Source organism: Vulpes vulpes, chromosome 8, assembly GCF_048418805.1.
Source record: "Vulpes vulpes isolate BD-2025 chromosome 8, VulVul3, whole genome shotgun sequence".
Classification (NCBI taxonomy): domain Eukaryota; kingdom Metazoa; phylum Chordata; class Mammalia; order Carnivora; family Canidae; genus Vulpes; species Vulpes vulpes.
In genome coordinates, this window is record NC_132787.1 from 75,558,686 (window position 1) to 75,575,945 (window position 17,260).

Genomic DNA, 17,260 nt, shown 5'->3' on the forward strand with positions numbered 1-17,260 from the left:
ATCTTACTGAGTTGTATTCTTTGTATACTGGATACGAAGTCCATTAACAGATAAAGGATTTGCAGAAATTTCTGCCATTTGGGTTATCTTTCACTTTCTGATGGTATCTTTGAAGCACAAAAGTTTTTAATTTTAATGAAGTCCAGTTCATTTATTTTTTTCTTTAATTGTTATGCTTTGGTGTCATATCTCATTGCCTAACCCATGGTCCTAACCCATTAACACATGTGTTTTCTTCTAGGAGTTTTATAGTTTTAGCTCTTATATTTAGTTTCGTGGTCCACTTAGAGTTAATTTTTGTGAGTGATGTAAGAAAGTGGTCCAGCTTTATTCTTTTGCATGTGGCCTACAATTATCACAGCACCATTTTCTGAAGACTGTTTTGTTCCCATTGAATTGTCTTGGCACTCTGTGGTCACTTGGCCATTACTGTGAGGGTTCATTTCTGGATCACATCAGAGCCATTTACATGTTTCTCTCATCTGACCTCATTTTCTCCTACTTTCTAAAGCTGAGTGCCTCCTTTTCTACCACTTTCCTGGCTAATTTATATTAATCCTTGAGGTCCTATTATATAAGTTTTGCTTCTTAGAAGAGTCCTAATAATTCTTCAGCTCCTCCTAATCAAAATAAGGCTTTTTAAAAATACTGCTTTGTATTATTTTATATTTTTCAATATATTGCTTTTCAATAATATGTTTGTGTATTTTTACTTCAACATTCTTTTCCCCATTGGGGGTCTAGCGTCATGAGAGTAAGGATTGTGTCTGTTTAGTTTGCTATTGTATTCTTGGTGCTTCTCACTGTGCCTGTCAAGAGTACTTACTGAAAGTACTGGCAGGGAGTACTTTATTTAAGACTACGTATTTATTTGGTAGTGACTGATATTTCATTCTGCTTTCTACCTTAGGGTCATGAAATGACAAGCATTGGACTGCTCCTTGGTGTTTCTGCTGCTAAACTAGGCACCATGGATATGTCAATTACTCGGCTTCTTAGCATTCACATTCCTGCCCTCTTACCTCCAACATCCACAGAGCTTGATGTTCCTCACAATGTCCAAGTGGCTGCAGTGGTTGGCATTGGCCTTGTATATCAAGGAACAGCTCATAGGCATACTGCGGAAGTCCTCTTGGCTGAAATAGGTATGGCAATTGTAGTACTGTGTCTTTGTCAGCATAGATTGCCCACTCCATAGGGACCAAAGTAAAAATGGTAATAAAATTAAGGAAAAACAGTAGCTTTTGTTAGAATGTTCTGACCCATATAAAAAGATGGTATAAGTAATATTTTCCAAGGCTGATACTAGTGAGCAGATTATTAATCTGCACGTTTATTTGGCCAGCCCATTGTTGAGCTCCAGAGATCCTATTTAATGAGGTAGGCTGTGGTCTTTTTCTTTTTTTTTAAAGATTTTATTTATTTATTCATGAGAGACACAGACACACACACAGGCAGAGAAATAGGCAGAGGGAGAAGCAGGCTCCCTCATGGAGCCCAATGTGGGACTTGATCCCTGACCCTGGGATTACGACCTGAGCCAGAGGCAGACTCTCAGCCACTGAGCCACCCAGGCGTCCCATCCTGTGGTCTTAATTATACGTGAGAGTGCTATTTATCCTGCTTTGTCTTTACTAGGCAATATCTAGCAGTGATCTGCACTTGAAATGCAAAGTTGAGTATTTTGATCCCTAGAAATGGTGTTCATTCTGTTGGACAGTAGTACTTCCAAGAGAAAGGAAGTGATTGACTCTTGCTTTTCCAAAAATCCTTTATGTGCTGGTGGGTATGTTGGTAATGAAATGGATTTTCTCTGTTTTTAATGGAGCCTAAACCTTTTGGAAATGTGTCTTCTGTATTATCTTTTTCTGACAATTGGAAATGCTTTTGGCATTATTATGTTCACTAATTTATATAGTTCCTTGCTTTGTTCAATCCTACTCAAGATCTTTCCTACATATATTTCAGGATGTATTGTTGAAGATATATTTTTCTTTGGAATGATTGTTAGTTAGCTGTTGCCACAATAATGCTACATAACAAATAGCCACAAAATTGGCCTAGCATCTCAGCTTTAGGCTGTAGATCTGTGGGTATGCTGCTCCAGCTGTACTCCAGATGACTTATTTTTGGCCCACACTTGTTTTATGGTGATAACAAACGGTCAAGAGGGAGAACCAAATAATGGAAGCACATTTCATGCCATTGCTTACATTATGCCAGCTAAGATCCCAGGCCAAAGCTAGTCATGAGTTCAAGTCCACCATAAGGCTCTTGTCAAGAGTATGGATGTATATGTGTGTGTGTGTGTGTGTGTGTGTGTGTGTGTATATATATGTATACATATGTATATATAAGCACTGTTGAGCAGTGAAAAATTGACACCAACAATATAATCTACTACAGTGTGAAATATTCACAAAACTGAAATTTTTCTATTACCAAGATATGTTATAGCATAAGTTGGTCTAAGAAACATTTATTCAGAAGAAACTCAAGAGTGGCTTTTAAAGCTTGTTCATCTGCAAGGTGAATCACAGCACAGCCTTTTCATGTTGTATATGGAGGATTTCATCTAGATTCATATGTGTATACTCTTATGTAATTACAGTCAGAATGTATATATATACTGTTTTTATATTGCCCTTTCCATATATCATTGTCATAAATGTTTTTAAAAATTAATTTCATATTGTGTAATATCTCATTGAATTGGTGTTCTGTAAATTGCTTCTTTTTTAATTTTCAGTTTCTAATTCTTTGCTATTTTTGTGTAATATTGGTTACATTTGTATAATATATGTATTTTTTTAATTCCTTTTTTTCCTGTGGGTAAAATGCCAGGACTATGAACTTTGTCTTTGACAGAGGGCTCTTTATGTATAATACATTTTGCTGCCCTAAAGGGTAGAGTTAGAATTAGGGGGTGCTTTTTAAAAGTATGAGTTTTGTATTAAGCCAGAGTTGTAGGATCCACACACACAAATTCTACCATAATAGAGTTCAGTATCATATAGATTCAAAATAAGTGTCTGAAACATAATATTTAGCTTAAAAACTTATTATCCTTCCTTCCCATTATTAATGTTTGAATATGTGTTTACCATAACTAGTGAGTAGATTGAAAATAGCAAAACAAAAACCAAATGTAAGATTTAAAAATTAAAACAGTTTGAGCACTCGTCCCTTTAAATATTTTTTTCTACTTCTTGATAATTTTTTTTTGTTTTTCTCTAAGTAAAACCCAAAGTTTCACAGTGTCTAAAAGTCACTGCTTTCAAATTAGTACATTCAAAGAACCATATGGGGCTTTATTTTGTTGTAAACCAATAGTTGTGAATGCCATTTGTGATAATGTCCTGTCTTTCTAGTGGGGTTGTATAGAATCCATGGTTCTCATTAGAAAGCTAATTCTAGGGATCCCTGGGTGGCGCAGCGGTTTGGCACCTGCCTTTGGCCCAGGGCGCGATCCTGGAGACCCGGGATCGAATCCCACGTCAGGCTCCCGGTGCATGGAGCCTGCTTCTCCCTCTGCCTGTGTCTCTGCCTCTCTCTCTCTGTGACTATCATAAATAAATTTAAAAAAATTAAAAAAAAAATTAAAAAAAAAAAAAAGAAAGCTAATTCTAAAACATACAATAGAAGGCCTGCTTGAACTGTGTTATTTTCTGTTTTACAGGACGGCCCCCTGGTCCTGAAATGGAATACTGCACTGATAGAGAGTCCTACTCTTTAGCTGCTGGCTTGGCCCTGGGAATGGTTTGCTTGGGGGTAAGTACTCTCTGAAACTTCAGATGCTTCATTTATGACATTTGCATGTTGAGACAAATGATATTAACATTTAACTCTGAATACCACTCTACCTCACTATGACTTAACCTGATTCTCGTCTTTTTTCTTTCCTGGATATTCTTCAAAGTGTTAGAATTGTAGTGAAGAGTGGAGCTTTAAGATTTTTATCCCCTTGGCTTAGAAGTCAGTGTTCATAAATGAACCTAGGGAATGAAATATCTTGAAGAATTTAAGATATGAGATGAAGTGATAGCCCCCCAGACAGGAAAAAGAAAACTGTGATAATGTATGTATGATGGGGAGCTTTAAGTGTCTATAGTAGTTGCTAGAGATAAACCATGACCTTCTTTTGGCACCCTGGTATTCACTGGGATCTCAGAATGTTGCCATACTGTTTGCTTTATGACAGAATACACTACCACCTTGATCCATCTTAACCATATCCATGAGACATAGTATAGGATTATCATAATTCATTATGAAATGAATTAACATTTCATTAAATGACTGTGTCACCTGGAATGTGGGTTCCTTAAGAGCCACCAATACAGTGTTAACACTGAAACTAAATTGTATAAAGAAAGTTCACCATCTGTTAGGTTTTTGATTCTTTGCATTTGACACATGAACTAAAGAGGCAGATGGTGCAATGGAAAAGTAGCACACTGGGAATTGGGATCTTGATTTGCTCCTGACCAGTGAGTCCTATCCATTAAGTGTTGTTTAGTGGTTAAGCAACTCCATGGATTGTTTTATATCCTTGTTTATAGCCAACTCTGCTGGTTATTAGCTTTGTAACCTTGGGCTTTGTGTGTGCTTTACTTTCCTCATCTAAAATAGTAGCTATTTGGTAGAATTATATTAGGTAAATTAATCCATGTTAAACAGACAAGTACTAGAAACAGTAAGTGTTCAATAAATTTATTATTATAGTTATTGTTGCTGAAATACTTCATAGGCACAATAATAAAAGAACTCAGGTGTTTATAGTTCAGGTTTCATTTGCATACCTAATATTTTCTTTTATTGTTAGTATAATTAACTGTATTTTGAAGCCTTTATTTGTGAAATGAAAGTTTTAACTTGAACATATATGTATTGTAATTCATTTTTTTTTTTAAGATTTATTTTTTATTTTAGAAAGAGAGTGTGCAAGACCAGGGGTGGGGAGGAGCAGAGGTAGAAGGAGAGAGAGAGAATCTCCAACAGGCTGCCCACTGAGCATGGAGCCTGACGCAGGACTTGATCTCATAACTGAGATCATGACCTGAGTGGATGCTCAACCTATTGAGCCACTCGGGTACCTCTAAGTAATTCTTAGTGTGAATAATTAAGAACTTGTTTGAATATTAAGTCTTGGGTAATAGTTATTTTAATTTAAAAAACCCAAAATACCTTGCTTTGAAGTTAGTTCATTCTTTTGTCATGGGTATTATGAATCTTATTCCATAAGCTTTCCTTTTTACATGTTTGTTATTTCATTTTCCAGCATGGCAGTAATTTGATAGGTATGTCTGATCTCAATGTGCCTGAGCAGCTTTATCAGTACATGGTTGGAGGTCATAGGCGCTTTCAAGCAGGAATGCATAGGGAGAAGCATAAATCTCCAAGTTATCAAATCAAAGTAAGTCCAAAATAAAGCAACAAATCAAAATTCTGGAAGTTAAGTCAATGTGAAAGTAGTTTTCTTATCAACGTTTGTAAATCTGTTAATTTTAAGCATAGGCTAGTATTTAGAAAAACTTGTAACAATTCAGAATTCTTTTACATGAATAAACTTTTTTTTTTCTTTTAAATAGGAAGGAGATACCATAAATGTGGATGTAACTTGTCCAGGTGCCACTCTAGCTTTGGCTATGATCTACTTAAAAACCAATAACAGGTATCACATCCCCTGACTCTATCCCTTGCCATGATAGTATGACTTCGTTTTTGACCTCAGTAGTAAAACTAAATTATCTGAATGTGTTTATTTTCCTTATACTAGATTAACCTGATTTTGATTCTCTTCAGTACTATAGGTGATATAGATTTTTTCTAGAAACAATGTTTTACTATATTAGTCTTTGGCAATGTAATTGCCAAATTTAATTTATTTTTGTTTTATAGTTGATGTCACTGACAATTAAAAAATGCCCCAATTTTTTTTTTATTAATTGTGCATGTTGTTTCAGGATTGGTTAAGCCAGAAACACTTAGCATTATTCTATTCTTGGTTACCATTTACAAAAATGATTTCTACTTAGTTCAAGAACTTTCCTAATAATCTCACCATCTTCCTTCCCAACTCCCAATAATTAGTGCTGGACACTTGAAACTAGACTTTTCTAGAATAAACTGGTGTTTATTTTATATTTTACATGGAAGAGTAAGTTGGGTAGGAGACATTAAACCATGTTTTAAATGTGAAGCCTTTTAAGTTAAAAAATATTCTAAGGTTCAGGAAAATTTTCAGTATTGTAAATTTCTACTATTAGAAAAAGTGAATAGATGCAAAATTAACAAGTGGTTAAAAACAGGTATTCATCTATTTTGATGAATATGTATGTCAATGTTTTCTTGGTAATGGAGATATTTCTGTGAACAAAACAAAAAATATCTCTTTTCATAAAGCTTATGTCATAGTAGGATAGACATTCATACATATCAAATACTGTATTAGAGGATATAAAGTACAATAGAAAGCAAATAGGGTAGTGGAGGGAATGGGGATAAGTGTTTTGAAACCTGTCTTGGGATTCCTGATTATTCTCTCCTTGAGCAATAATGCTTATTGGTATCCTCCACGAACAGATCCATTGCAGATTGGCTTCGAGCTCCTGACACCATGTATTTGCTGGATTTTGTGAAACCAGAATTTCTCTTACTTAGGGTATGGTACTTTGTAATTTTTTATTTCTGCTAACATGAGGAATCTATTGTGTTTTTCAAGTTAGCTTGTGAATATTAATGTTTCTACAAGGGAACCTTTTACTATTAATCCATTATCTAGTTGTAATTTGTAGTATTCTTTTGAAATTTCCCAGATGTAACTTGTAGGAACGCCAGGAAGCATAACCATGTTGCTATATAATACCTGGAGTTGATATTTCAACTTCTTGCATTATTCAACAAGCAGTAAGTGGCTGGGTCTTCATTACTGCCTTATTTTACATTCTTTATCAAGGATGCAGCATTACTATTAAGAGTATAATTAATGACAATAACTATTTGACATAATTACCTACATTTTTCCCTTTATTCTTTAATTTTAAGCTTGTATATTTTTAGCATATGAAAGCCTTTAGGTTATATAGACAGTGCTAAGATTCTTCTCTTTGATAAAGCAAGTTTTTAAAAGTCCTCTAAACTTTGATAACAATCAGCTCAATTTTAGGGTATTTTTTTGTGTTAGAAATCTTAATCTGCAATTTATTTTAATAGGAATTTAGCTTAGGTTGATATTATGTACTGTATTTTTCAAAATTGCTGTCAGTGGGAACTGATTTTTACCTTTTAATACTACCATTTTTATAAAATCTGTGAACTTTGCCTGCTCTAATTAATTTTGTCTGTTACATTTTTAAGACACTTGCTCGATGCCTGATTCTGTGGGATGATATTTTACCAAATTCCAAGTGGGTTGATAGCAATGTTCCTCAGGTGAGTATGTATAATAAATATTGTTATACCTTTAAGAGCATAAGGTATGATTTCTTGTGGGATTTTCCAAAACCCTATAAAATACTTTTTTAAATAAAGGCAATATTGATGATATGATGATATGTCTTGAAAACAGGAACTTTCAGTTTGAGATTGCTGATCACAGTCTTCCCTTTTGGCCCCAGATCCTGAGAAATTGTAGTATTAAAAATTAAATATACCAAAGTACCCTAACAAGGTATTTTTTGACATTTTTATCCTTATTAAGCCCAGATTTATTTTAAGATACTATTTTATTTTGTGACAAGTTTAGATCTCATATATATTAACTGGTTTTAATTACTTTATAGCCTATTTATTTAATAAGCCAAATAGTTAAAAATAAGCAGACGCTTTTTTAAAACTCCAGATCAAATATTGTAACTAAATATTGCCCTTGCAATCAGCTGTCCATGTCTGGTGGTTTCAGGTCCTTTTTCCTTATGAAATAAATCTGTTTATCCTTGAGAACACTGTAGTGTTTCATCCAATATTTTAATAAGAAAAATTTCAAAATGAAGGTTGAAAGAACTTTATACAACACTCATATCACCAGTTGGATTCTGCAGTTAATATTTTACTATGTAAACTTGTTTAATCATACATTCATTTATTCTCTATCCAATCCATCATTTTTGATGAATTTCAAAGATAGTTGCAGACAGTAGTATACTTTTCCTTAAATATTTTGGCATATTTCCATAAATATTTGGCATATGTATCATTAACTAGAATTCAGTATTTACATTTTCTTTTAAGATAAAATTTATATATGATGAAATCCACAAGTTTTAAATACACTATTTGATAAGATTTGACTAATGCATATGCTCATGTAAACAAAACTCTATCAAAATGGCCAGAAGTGGGCAGCCCGGGTGGCTCAGTGGTTTAGCGCCGCATTCAGCCCAGGGCCTGATCCTGGAGAGCCGGGATCGGGTCCCACGTCAGGCTCCCTCCATGGAGCCTGCTTCTTCCTCAGCCTGTGTCTCTGCCTCTCCCTGTGTCTCTCATGAATAAATAAAATCTAAAAAAAAAGGCCAGAAGTGCACTCCTTCCATGTCCCCCTCCATCTATACTCATCCCCCACTCCCAAGGCAGCTTATTTTCTGAAAATAAATTAGTTTGCCTTTTGTAGAACTTTGTATTAATGGGATCACATACAGTATATATCCTTTCATATAAGACTTCTTTCACTCACCATGATTTTGAGATACCGAGTGTATCAGTAGCTCATCCTTTTTAAGTAGTATTCCATTCTTTGAATAGTCCACAGCTTCTATTTCCATTGTCTTTTGTTGGATACCTGGGTTGGTTTCAAGTTTTAACTATTATGAATCAAACTACCATAAATACCCTGACACAGATATTTTTGTGGATTTATATTTTAATTTCTTTTTTTTTTTAAATTTTATTTATTTATTTATTTATGATAGTCACAGAGAGAGAGAGAGAGAGAGAGAGAGAGAGAGAGAGAGAGGCAGAGGGAGAAGCAAGCTCTATGCACTGAGAGCCCGATGTGGGATTCGATCCTGGGTCTCCAGGATCGCGCCCTGGGCCAAAGGCAGGCTCTAAACCGCTGTGCCACCCAGGGATCCCTATTTTAATTTCTTTTGAGTAAATATTTAGGATTGAAATCTACTTAGAGTAGATATGTTTAGTTTGATAAGAACTGATAAACCTTTTTCCAAAGAGTTTATACCATTTTACTCTTTGACCAACAATTTATAAAAATCTAACTGCTGCATATTTTGTCAGTATTTGGTGATGTTAGTCTTCAATTTTAACTCTGCTGGTAAATATGTAATGATATCTTACTGTTGTTTTACTTTGCACATTCTGTCACTCCTTTCTCAAAAATTAGATGACTGGATAAATAAGGGTTTATTTCTGGGCTGTCTGTTCTGTTTCTCTTTAATCTGTTTGCTGATCCTTATGCCAGTATCAAACTGCCTTGATTACTATAGCTAAATGATAAGTCTTGAAGTCAAATAGTGCATATCTTCCAGTTTTGTTCTTTCTCATGATTTTTTGCATACTCTAGGTCCTTTGCATTTTGTGTAAAATTTAGAATCATTTCATCCTTACTGATTTAAAAGTCTGGCGAATGTAAGTGAAATTGTGTTAAATCCATAGATAAATATATGGAAGATAGATACGTAAGGACTGAGTCTTCTAATCCAAGAATATAGAAACTATTTAGGCCTTTTAAAATTTTTCTGAGAAAGGTAAAGGTCTTGAGCAGCTTTTACTGTGTACATTCCTAAGTATTTTATGTTCTTTCATTCTATAGTAAGTGGAATCTTTATGTAGAATTTCATTTTCCAGTTGCTTGCTGGTATACAATTGATATAAAATAGAAAATTGATATTTGTATGTTAACTTTTTGACCTTTGACATTTAAATGCATGTATTCGTTCTTATAGTTGTTTTGTAGATTCTGTGGGATTTTCCATGTAAATACTCATGTTTTCTTTAACATGACTTACTTTTTAATTTTTATGCCTTTTATTTCTATTATTTTAACTTAGTGAAATGGCTAGGATCTTTAGTAGATTGTTGAATAAAATTGAGAGTGAGCATTCTTGCTTTGACCCTAGTCTTAGATGAAAAGTGTTCGATATTTCACTAGTAAGTATTTTTCACTATAAATGTCCTTTATTAGGTGTTGAGGAAGTTTCCTTCTATTTTTAATTTTTAAAGAAGTTTTATCATGAATGGATGATGAGTTTTACTAAATGCTTTTTCTATATTTAACATTTTTCTACATTTTCTGATATAGATAGATTTTCTCTTTTATTATGGCAGATTGCATTGATTGGATTTTGTATATGTGCTGCCAAAGTAAGCACTGCATTAATTGAATTTTGAACCAGCAGAAAAACACTGTATTCCTAGGATAAATCCAACCTGATCCTTGTTTATTATTATTATTATTATTATTTTTATATATTGCTTCATCTACTTTGGTAATAAGTCAGAAGTCTTGAATCTATGTATGCTTCTAATCTATAATTCTACTTTTTTAAGGAATATTTTTGTAAGATTTTGATAGTAGGGTTATGTTGGCTTCATAAAACGAGCTGAGCCTATTTTATCTGGTTTTCTGAAAGAATTTTAATACTGATGTTATTTTTTCTTAAATTTAATGTTTGATGTTATTTTTTCTTAAGTTTAATGTTTAATGTTTCACTATTGAAACTAGTTCAGGTGTTTTTGTAGGGCAAGTCATGTAATTTGTTTTGCAAATTTGTAATTTTGGTAACATAGTTGATTTCTTTAATAGGTAAGGGCTATTCATACTTGTGGTTTAATATTTTGTCAGTTTTGTGGTCTTTCAAGAAATTTAGTTCAGCTAAGTTGGATTTGTAATAAAGTTCATACTACATGACTATGTATGAGAGAGAGAGAGAGAGGCAGAGACATAGGCAGAGGGAGAAGCAGGCTCCTTTTAATGTCATTGGGATCTATAGAGATAACCTCTTCCATTCTTCATAGTAATAAATTCTTTATTGGTCTAACTAATTCATTTTGATCATGTTTTTAAAGAAGAAATGCTTGCTTTTCATTTTTTCTGTTAAGTGTTTTCATTTAATTTCTGTGCATACCTTTAATGTTTTTTTCTTCTTTTTTTGGGTTGACTTTGCTTCTATTTTTCTAGATTCTTATTGTAGGAGCTTAGATGATTGCTTCATAGACTTTCCTTTTCTACCTGTAAAGCAGTAAATTTCCTTATATGTATTGCTTTAGCTGCATCTACAAATTTCGGTATACTATTTTTTTTTTTTTTTATCATTTAGTTGAAATATTTTCTAGTATCCCTGTAATTTGTTCTTGACTCATGGATTTCTTTAGAAATGGGTTTTTTTAAAAAAGATTTTATTTGTTTATTCATGAGAGACACACACACAGAGAGAGAGAGAGAGAGAGGCAGAGACATAGGCAGAGGGAGAAGCAGGCTCCAAACAGGGAGCCCAGTGTGGGACTCAATTCTGGGACTCCAGGATCACACCCTGAGGTGAAGGCAGATGCTTAACCGCTGAGCCACCCAGGTGTCCTGGAAATGGGATTTTTAATATCCAACCATGTGGGTTTATTCTGACTTCCTTATTATTAATTTTGTTCAAATTTAATTTCATTGTGGTTTTATTGAAACTTGTTTTATGACCCAGCACATAATCTTCTTGTTAAATATTGTGTATACACATAAAAAGAATGTGTATTCTGCAGTGGCTAGATATAATATTTTATATACTTGAATTCTTTAAGATAGTGGTAATATTTAGACCATTTGTGTTTTTACTAATTTTTAACTAGTCTTTATGAACTTACTAAGAGAAGGATGTTGAGATCTCTTAGTATGATTGTAGAATTATCTGTTTTACTCCCATTTCTTTAAATTTTGTTTAACATATGATGAAACTCTTACTAGGTTTATGTATATTTTTGATTTTTTAATGTTTCTGTTGAATTGACCATTTTACCATTATTAACTGGCCACCTTTTTCTCTGATAATATTCTTTCTCTTGAAGGAAATTTTTCTTATTTAATGATAACATAGTCACTCTAGCCTTTTCTGTTTGTTTCTATTTTCTTTCTTTCTTTCTTTTTTTTGTTTCTGTTTTCATGATCTACCCATTTCTGCCCATTTGTTTTGCAACCTATTTGTGTCTCTATTCAAGATGCATATTTTAATGACAGCATATAGTTGGATCTTGTGTTTTATCCATTCTGGTAATTTTTGCCTTTTTTTTTTTTTTTAAAGAACTTTATTTAGGGGAAGAAGGAAAAAAGAAGGGAGGGAAGGGACAGAGGGAGAGGGAGAGAGAATCTTAAGCAGGGCCCAGTGTAGAGCCTGATGTCAGGCTTGATCTCAGGACCCTGGGATCATGACCTGAGCTGAAAACGAGAGTCAGATGCTTAAGCTACAGAGCCACCCAGGTACCCCAATTTTTGCCCTTTTAATTGAAATTTTTAGCTTTCTTTGACATTTATATCTTCTTAGATTTTATTATATCTCATTATCTCCATTTGTGTTTTTAAGGATTCATGTTTCCCTCTGATGAAATTTTTTTCAGGCTAAAGAAATTTCTTTAGCTTTTCTTACAAAGCAGATTTATTGGCAGTGAAGTCTGTTTTTCTTTTAGCTGAGAATGTCTTTTTTTTTTTTTTTTTCTTTTAGCTGAGAATGTCTTAATTTGAAATTTGTTTTGAATGGTTATTTTTGCTAGATATGGAAATTTGGGTTAAGTGTTTTGGAGCATGCCAAAAACACTCCAAGGTTTGGTAATTCACTAGAAGGACTCAGGACTTAGCATATAGTCATTCTCAGATGATATAATTCAGTGAAGGAAAACAAATGAAAATTAGCACTTGAAAAGTTGGGTGCAGAGAAGTCTAGAGAAAACTGGGCCCAGACTTCCAAGAGTCTTCTCCCAGTAGAGTCACATGAGACACAGTTCTTCTAGCATCGAATTGTGACAGCATATGTGAAGTGCCATTAATGAGGAAGCTCATTAAAGACTAAGTGCTCAAGATTTTTATTGAGAGCTGGTCATATAGGCATCCTCTGCCTACCATGAAGCAGACTCTTAGAAGATAGCTCGTGTCAGTGTAACCCACATTTTGTACAAATAGTTGAGACACAGGAAGCCTCTTGTCCTTTAGGGAAAGTTTTTTTTACAAGTGTCAGGTTCTCTTTGCCATTCAAGTTTCCAGATGCCAACCAAGGGCCAGCCTTGCAAGCAGGTCTTTCTATGGGTAGCAGTCTCAGGCCTGCTAGATGAACTGTTTACTGCACAACAACAAAACAGTTTTTTCTCTGAGCACTTAACAGATGTTCTTTGTTTTTTGTTTTCCATTATTTCTGGTGAGAAGTCATTGAATTTTTACCGTATTTATTGTGTCATTTCTTTAGCTGATTTGAAGATTTTTCTTTTTATATGTGGTTTTCAGCAGTTGATTATGATGTATTTAGTTGTGGTTTTCTTTGTATTCTTAAGGAACTTTTTGAATCTGTAAGTTTATGTCTCACATTAATTTTATATCTTCCAACATTTTTTTTCTCCCTCATTCTCTCTTTTCTCCTATTCTTAGACTCCAGTTATTTGTTTGTTAAAGCCTTTGGAAATCATCCTAGAGCTCCTGTTGTCTTCTGTTCTTTTTTTTCCTCTGTGTTGTGCAGATTGCTTAACTTCTGTTGATCTATCTTTATGTTCACTGACTTTTTTGGGCATTTCTATTTTTTCCTATTAAGTCTATGATGTGAATTTTATTTTTATTTTATTTTATTTTTCCCATCAAAGATTTTATTTATTCATGAGAGACACAGAGAGAGAGGCAGAGACCTAGGCAGAGGGAGAAGCAGGCTCCCTGCAGGAAGCCAGATGCAGGACTTGATCCCAGGACCTCGGGATCATGATCTGAGCTGAAGGCAGACACTCAACCACTGAGCCACCCAGGTGCCCCCATGAAGTGAATTTTGAAGTTTCATTTACTTCTTAGTTGCAAATTTTACATTAAAAAAAATAATTTCTACTTTTTCTGATGAGATTTTTGTCCTTTTATTTGTTATGAGCATATTGTTCTTCATATCTTTCTAGTTACAAGAGCTTCTTTAAAATCCTTCTAATGTCAACATTGTGGTCATTTCAGGACTGTTTTATGTTGTCTTCTAAGAATAGGTTTCATTTTCTTATTTGTTCTTATGTTAATAATTTTGAATTGTATCTTAGTCATTGTGAATGTTGTCTTTTGAAGATTCTGGATTCTGTTGTATTCCTCAAAGAAGTATTGATACGGGTGTGTATGTGTGTGTTATGTATACACAAATACATTTTGTTTAAAGCAGACAAATAATTTATTTGGAATCAAATGTCAAACCCTGTCTCTTGGGTGCTAACTCTAATTTCAGTTTAGTTCTTTTATTCTGTGGGCACCTGGAGTCTGCCCTGCTCACATGTGATTCACATGTTAGGCAGACATTTTCACACAATTAATGCACGGAATTTGTGATTTGTCCTCTGTAGCTCTCTCCTTTATAGTATTCCATTCTCACCTTCTAGTGGCCGTGGTTTTCTCAACCCTGTATTCTGTTTGATTCATGCCAGAAGGACCATGGATTTTTAATTGGAGTTTTAGCTGCCCTTTATAGCAGAGTAGGACCTGCCCTCAGGCCAGAAGCCATGAAAAAGGAAACTTATTCTCTGGTTTTCTGGTCTTCCAAGTGTTACCTCTCCTCTAGAAACTACTTGCTTTTGTTTAATATCTAGTGCCATTAGGTCAGGGATTGGGGAACTATAGCCCACCTGTTTTTATAAATAAAGTTTTATCGTAACAAACCATGTCATTCATTTACTCATTATGTATAGCTGCTGTTGTGTTACAATAGCAGAAATCAGGAGTTACTTTAGAAATGATATGGTAAAAAAAAAAAAAAAAGAAAAAGAAACGATATAGTCTACAACTCAGGAATGTTTACTCTTTGGCCCTTTAAAGACAAGTTTGCTGACCCCTGCCATGATAGTTTGTTTTTTTATTTCCCCCAGAATTCATATTTCTTTGTAAGAGAGTCAGTCTGATAGTTTATTTTTACTCCTAGATTTATTTTTATTTGTTTGATTCTTCTGAATCAAATTTTTGATTCTGAAGTAGAACTCCTAAATTTATTTTTGATTCTTCCAGTTTGTTAACCACTAATTTGAAACAGGAAGAGTTGTTTTAATGGACTCAGCCATTTGTCACCAAAATTTTAACTCCCAGCACATCTGGATGTCAGAAATGTCAGTTCTTTCAGAAAATGCCCCTTAAAATATATATTGTAGGATAAAATTATGCTTTTTCCTTCCATTCCTTCTTTCAGTATGTATTTGTTGATCTTCTATAAATGACCTCTGTAAATGCTAAACTCTAGGCTACATTTAACATGCATCTGACATGTAGGCTGTCCTCAAGAAACTCTAGTAAATTTACTAAGTTTAGTTTACAAAGTTAAACATGGACACAAATAATTGTATTCCAGAACAGAAAGTGTGAAAATCCGTGTCAGAGTTCTCTTTTTAATTTTGTGGAAATGTGATCCTTGGGCTTTTGATATAATTTCTTTTTTAGAAAGTTATCTTTCTGATATTTCTTTTGCTTCAGACCTAATATTTTAAAATTTGGCCTTGTTTACTTCAAGGATCCCCAAATGCATGTAACAAATTCATTCTTCTATTTATTGATATTTCCTATCACTCTCTACTTTTTCCCTAGTTTTACCCACTCATTTCATTAATTCTGTAGCACAGGGCACCTTGTAGGGAACAACCTAGTGTCCAAAGAGATATTAAAAAGGTTACTTTTAAAATGGCTTTTTTGTTTGTTTGGACTTAAGGCGCATCTAAAATAACAGTGTCTTCAAAGCACTTTTTTTTTTTCATTATAAGCTTTAATATACAATCTTATGTTATGCTCTTAGGCAGTGCTGTACTGTGAGTTGTTCAAGTGTTGCCCTCAGATTATGGATGGGCACAGTGTGCTATTTTTGTTTATTATCAGTATATCTGTACACCCATTAGATTATGAACTCTTCAAAGTCAGCTAGAGCTACTGTTAGACCGTTACAATGTACTCTTAATTGAAAGAAGACAGACTGTCCAGAGTTACCCAACTATTAAGAGGTGAAGAAAAAGTGAAACTAGCTATTAGGACTTCATATCTTAAGAATTTTCCATTATACCCTGTTCAAGGCGGAGGAGTTTGGTGGTCTTTTCATGTTCACTTCCTGTGTGGCTTACCTTGCCCTTAAAGGGTTGTATTACTCCCTTTGATTACTCCTTACAATTTTGATTTTTTTTTTTTTTAAACTTAGGAGACCATAGGAAAGATGACAAGGACCATATTGAGGAAGGTTTCTCCCTCTCCTCCTCCCGTTATTTTACAACAACCGAAGTTCTTAGTGATGGTTTTAATGGCTTATGATCAAGTATAATGTTACAATACACAGGTTAATGATATGGTGATGATACCAACCAACATTTAAGATTTAGTATGTAGCAGACATTAATTTAAAGAGCTTTGAGTAGATTGAGTCTTCTAATTCTCACAGGAACCCTTAAGGGTGGGGACTTTGTGCTCATTTCACAGATGAGACACAGCAGTCAAGAAAATTGCCTGAGGGGATGCTTGAGTGGCTCAGTTGGTTAAGCATCTGCCTTTCAGTCAGGTCATAATCCCAGAACCCTAGATTGAGCCCTGCAACAGGCTCCCTGCACAGCAGGGGGTCCCCCCCTGCAGCTCCCTCTGCCTTTGCTCCTGTGCACATGCACTTTCTCAAATAAAATCTTTTAAAAAACCAAAAAGAAAATTGCCCATGGTCACAGAGCTAGTGTGGGCTTTGCTGAACCTAGGCCTTAACCTCTAGGGCACATGCTCTTTTGAAGCCCGAGGAGCTTATAATTGCCTGTTGTCAAAATAGAAATATTCCATTCCTATATGATGTTATAATACTATATAACTTATGATTAGGTTATCTATGTGTATATAAATTATTCACTTTGGAGTTATATCAGTTTTTCAGAATGTCATTCAATTTCTGAGTAAATAACATTCAAAATTAAAAATAAAGTCTGGAGAGGAAGGAAGGAAGAAAGATGGACGTAGTTCTCACCTGTATTACACAGCCAGCATAATTGCTTACCTCATTGAGATTATCAAAGATAAAAGGTTTCAAGTTTTTGGTTTGGTGATGTTCAGTACATAAGATTATATCATAAGTGAGTTTAGAATATTTTTTTGTTTATTATT

General features: G+C 34.1%; 1 protein-coding gene across 2 annotated transcripts in view; it reads left to right on the forward strand.

The window, feature by feature from the left end:
- The window catches only part of ANAPC1 (anaphase promoting complex subunit 1), a 102,052-nt gene that overhangs the window by 55,409 nt on the left and 29,383 nt on the right, over positions 1-17,260 (forward strand). For both annotated transcript variants that reach the window (XM_025994353.2, XM_072767149.1), the window contains exons 29-34: positions 911-1,145; positions 3,680-3,771; positions 5,282-5,416; positions 5,592-5,674; positions 6,586-6,664; positions 7,360-7,434. In XM_025994353.2, the coding sequence (XP_025850138.1) occupies positions 911-1,145; positions 3,680-3,771; positions 5,282-5,416; positions 5,592-5,674; positions 6,586-6,664; positions 7,360-7,434 (699 nt within the window). The remainder of the gene's footprint in view (positions 1-910; positions 1,146-3,679; positions 3,772-5,281; positions 5,417-5,591; positions 5,675-6,585; positions 6,665-7,359; positions 7,435-17,260) is intronic.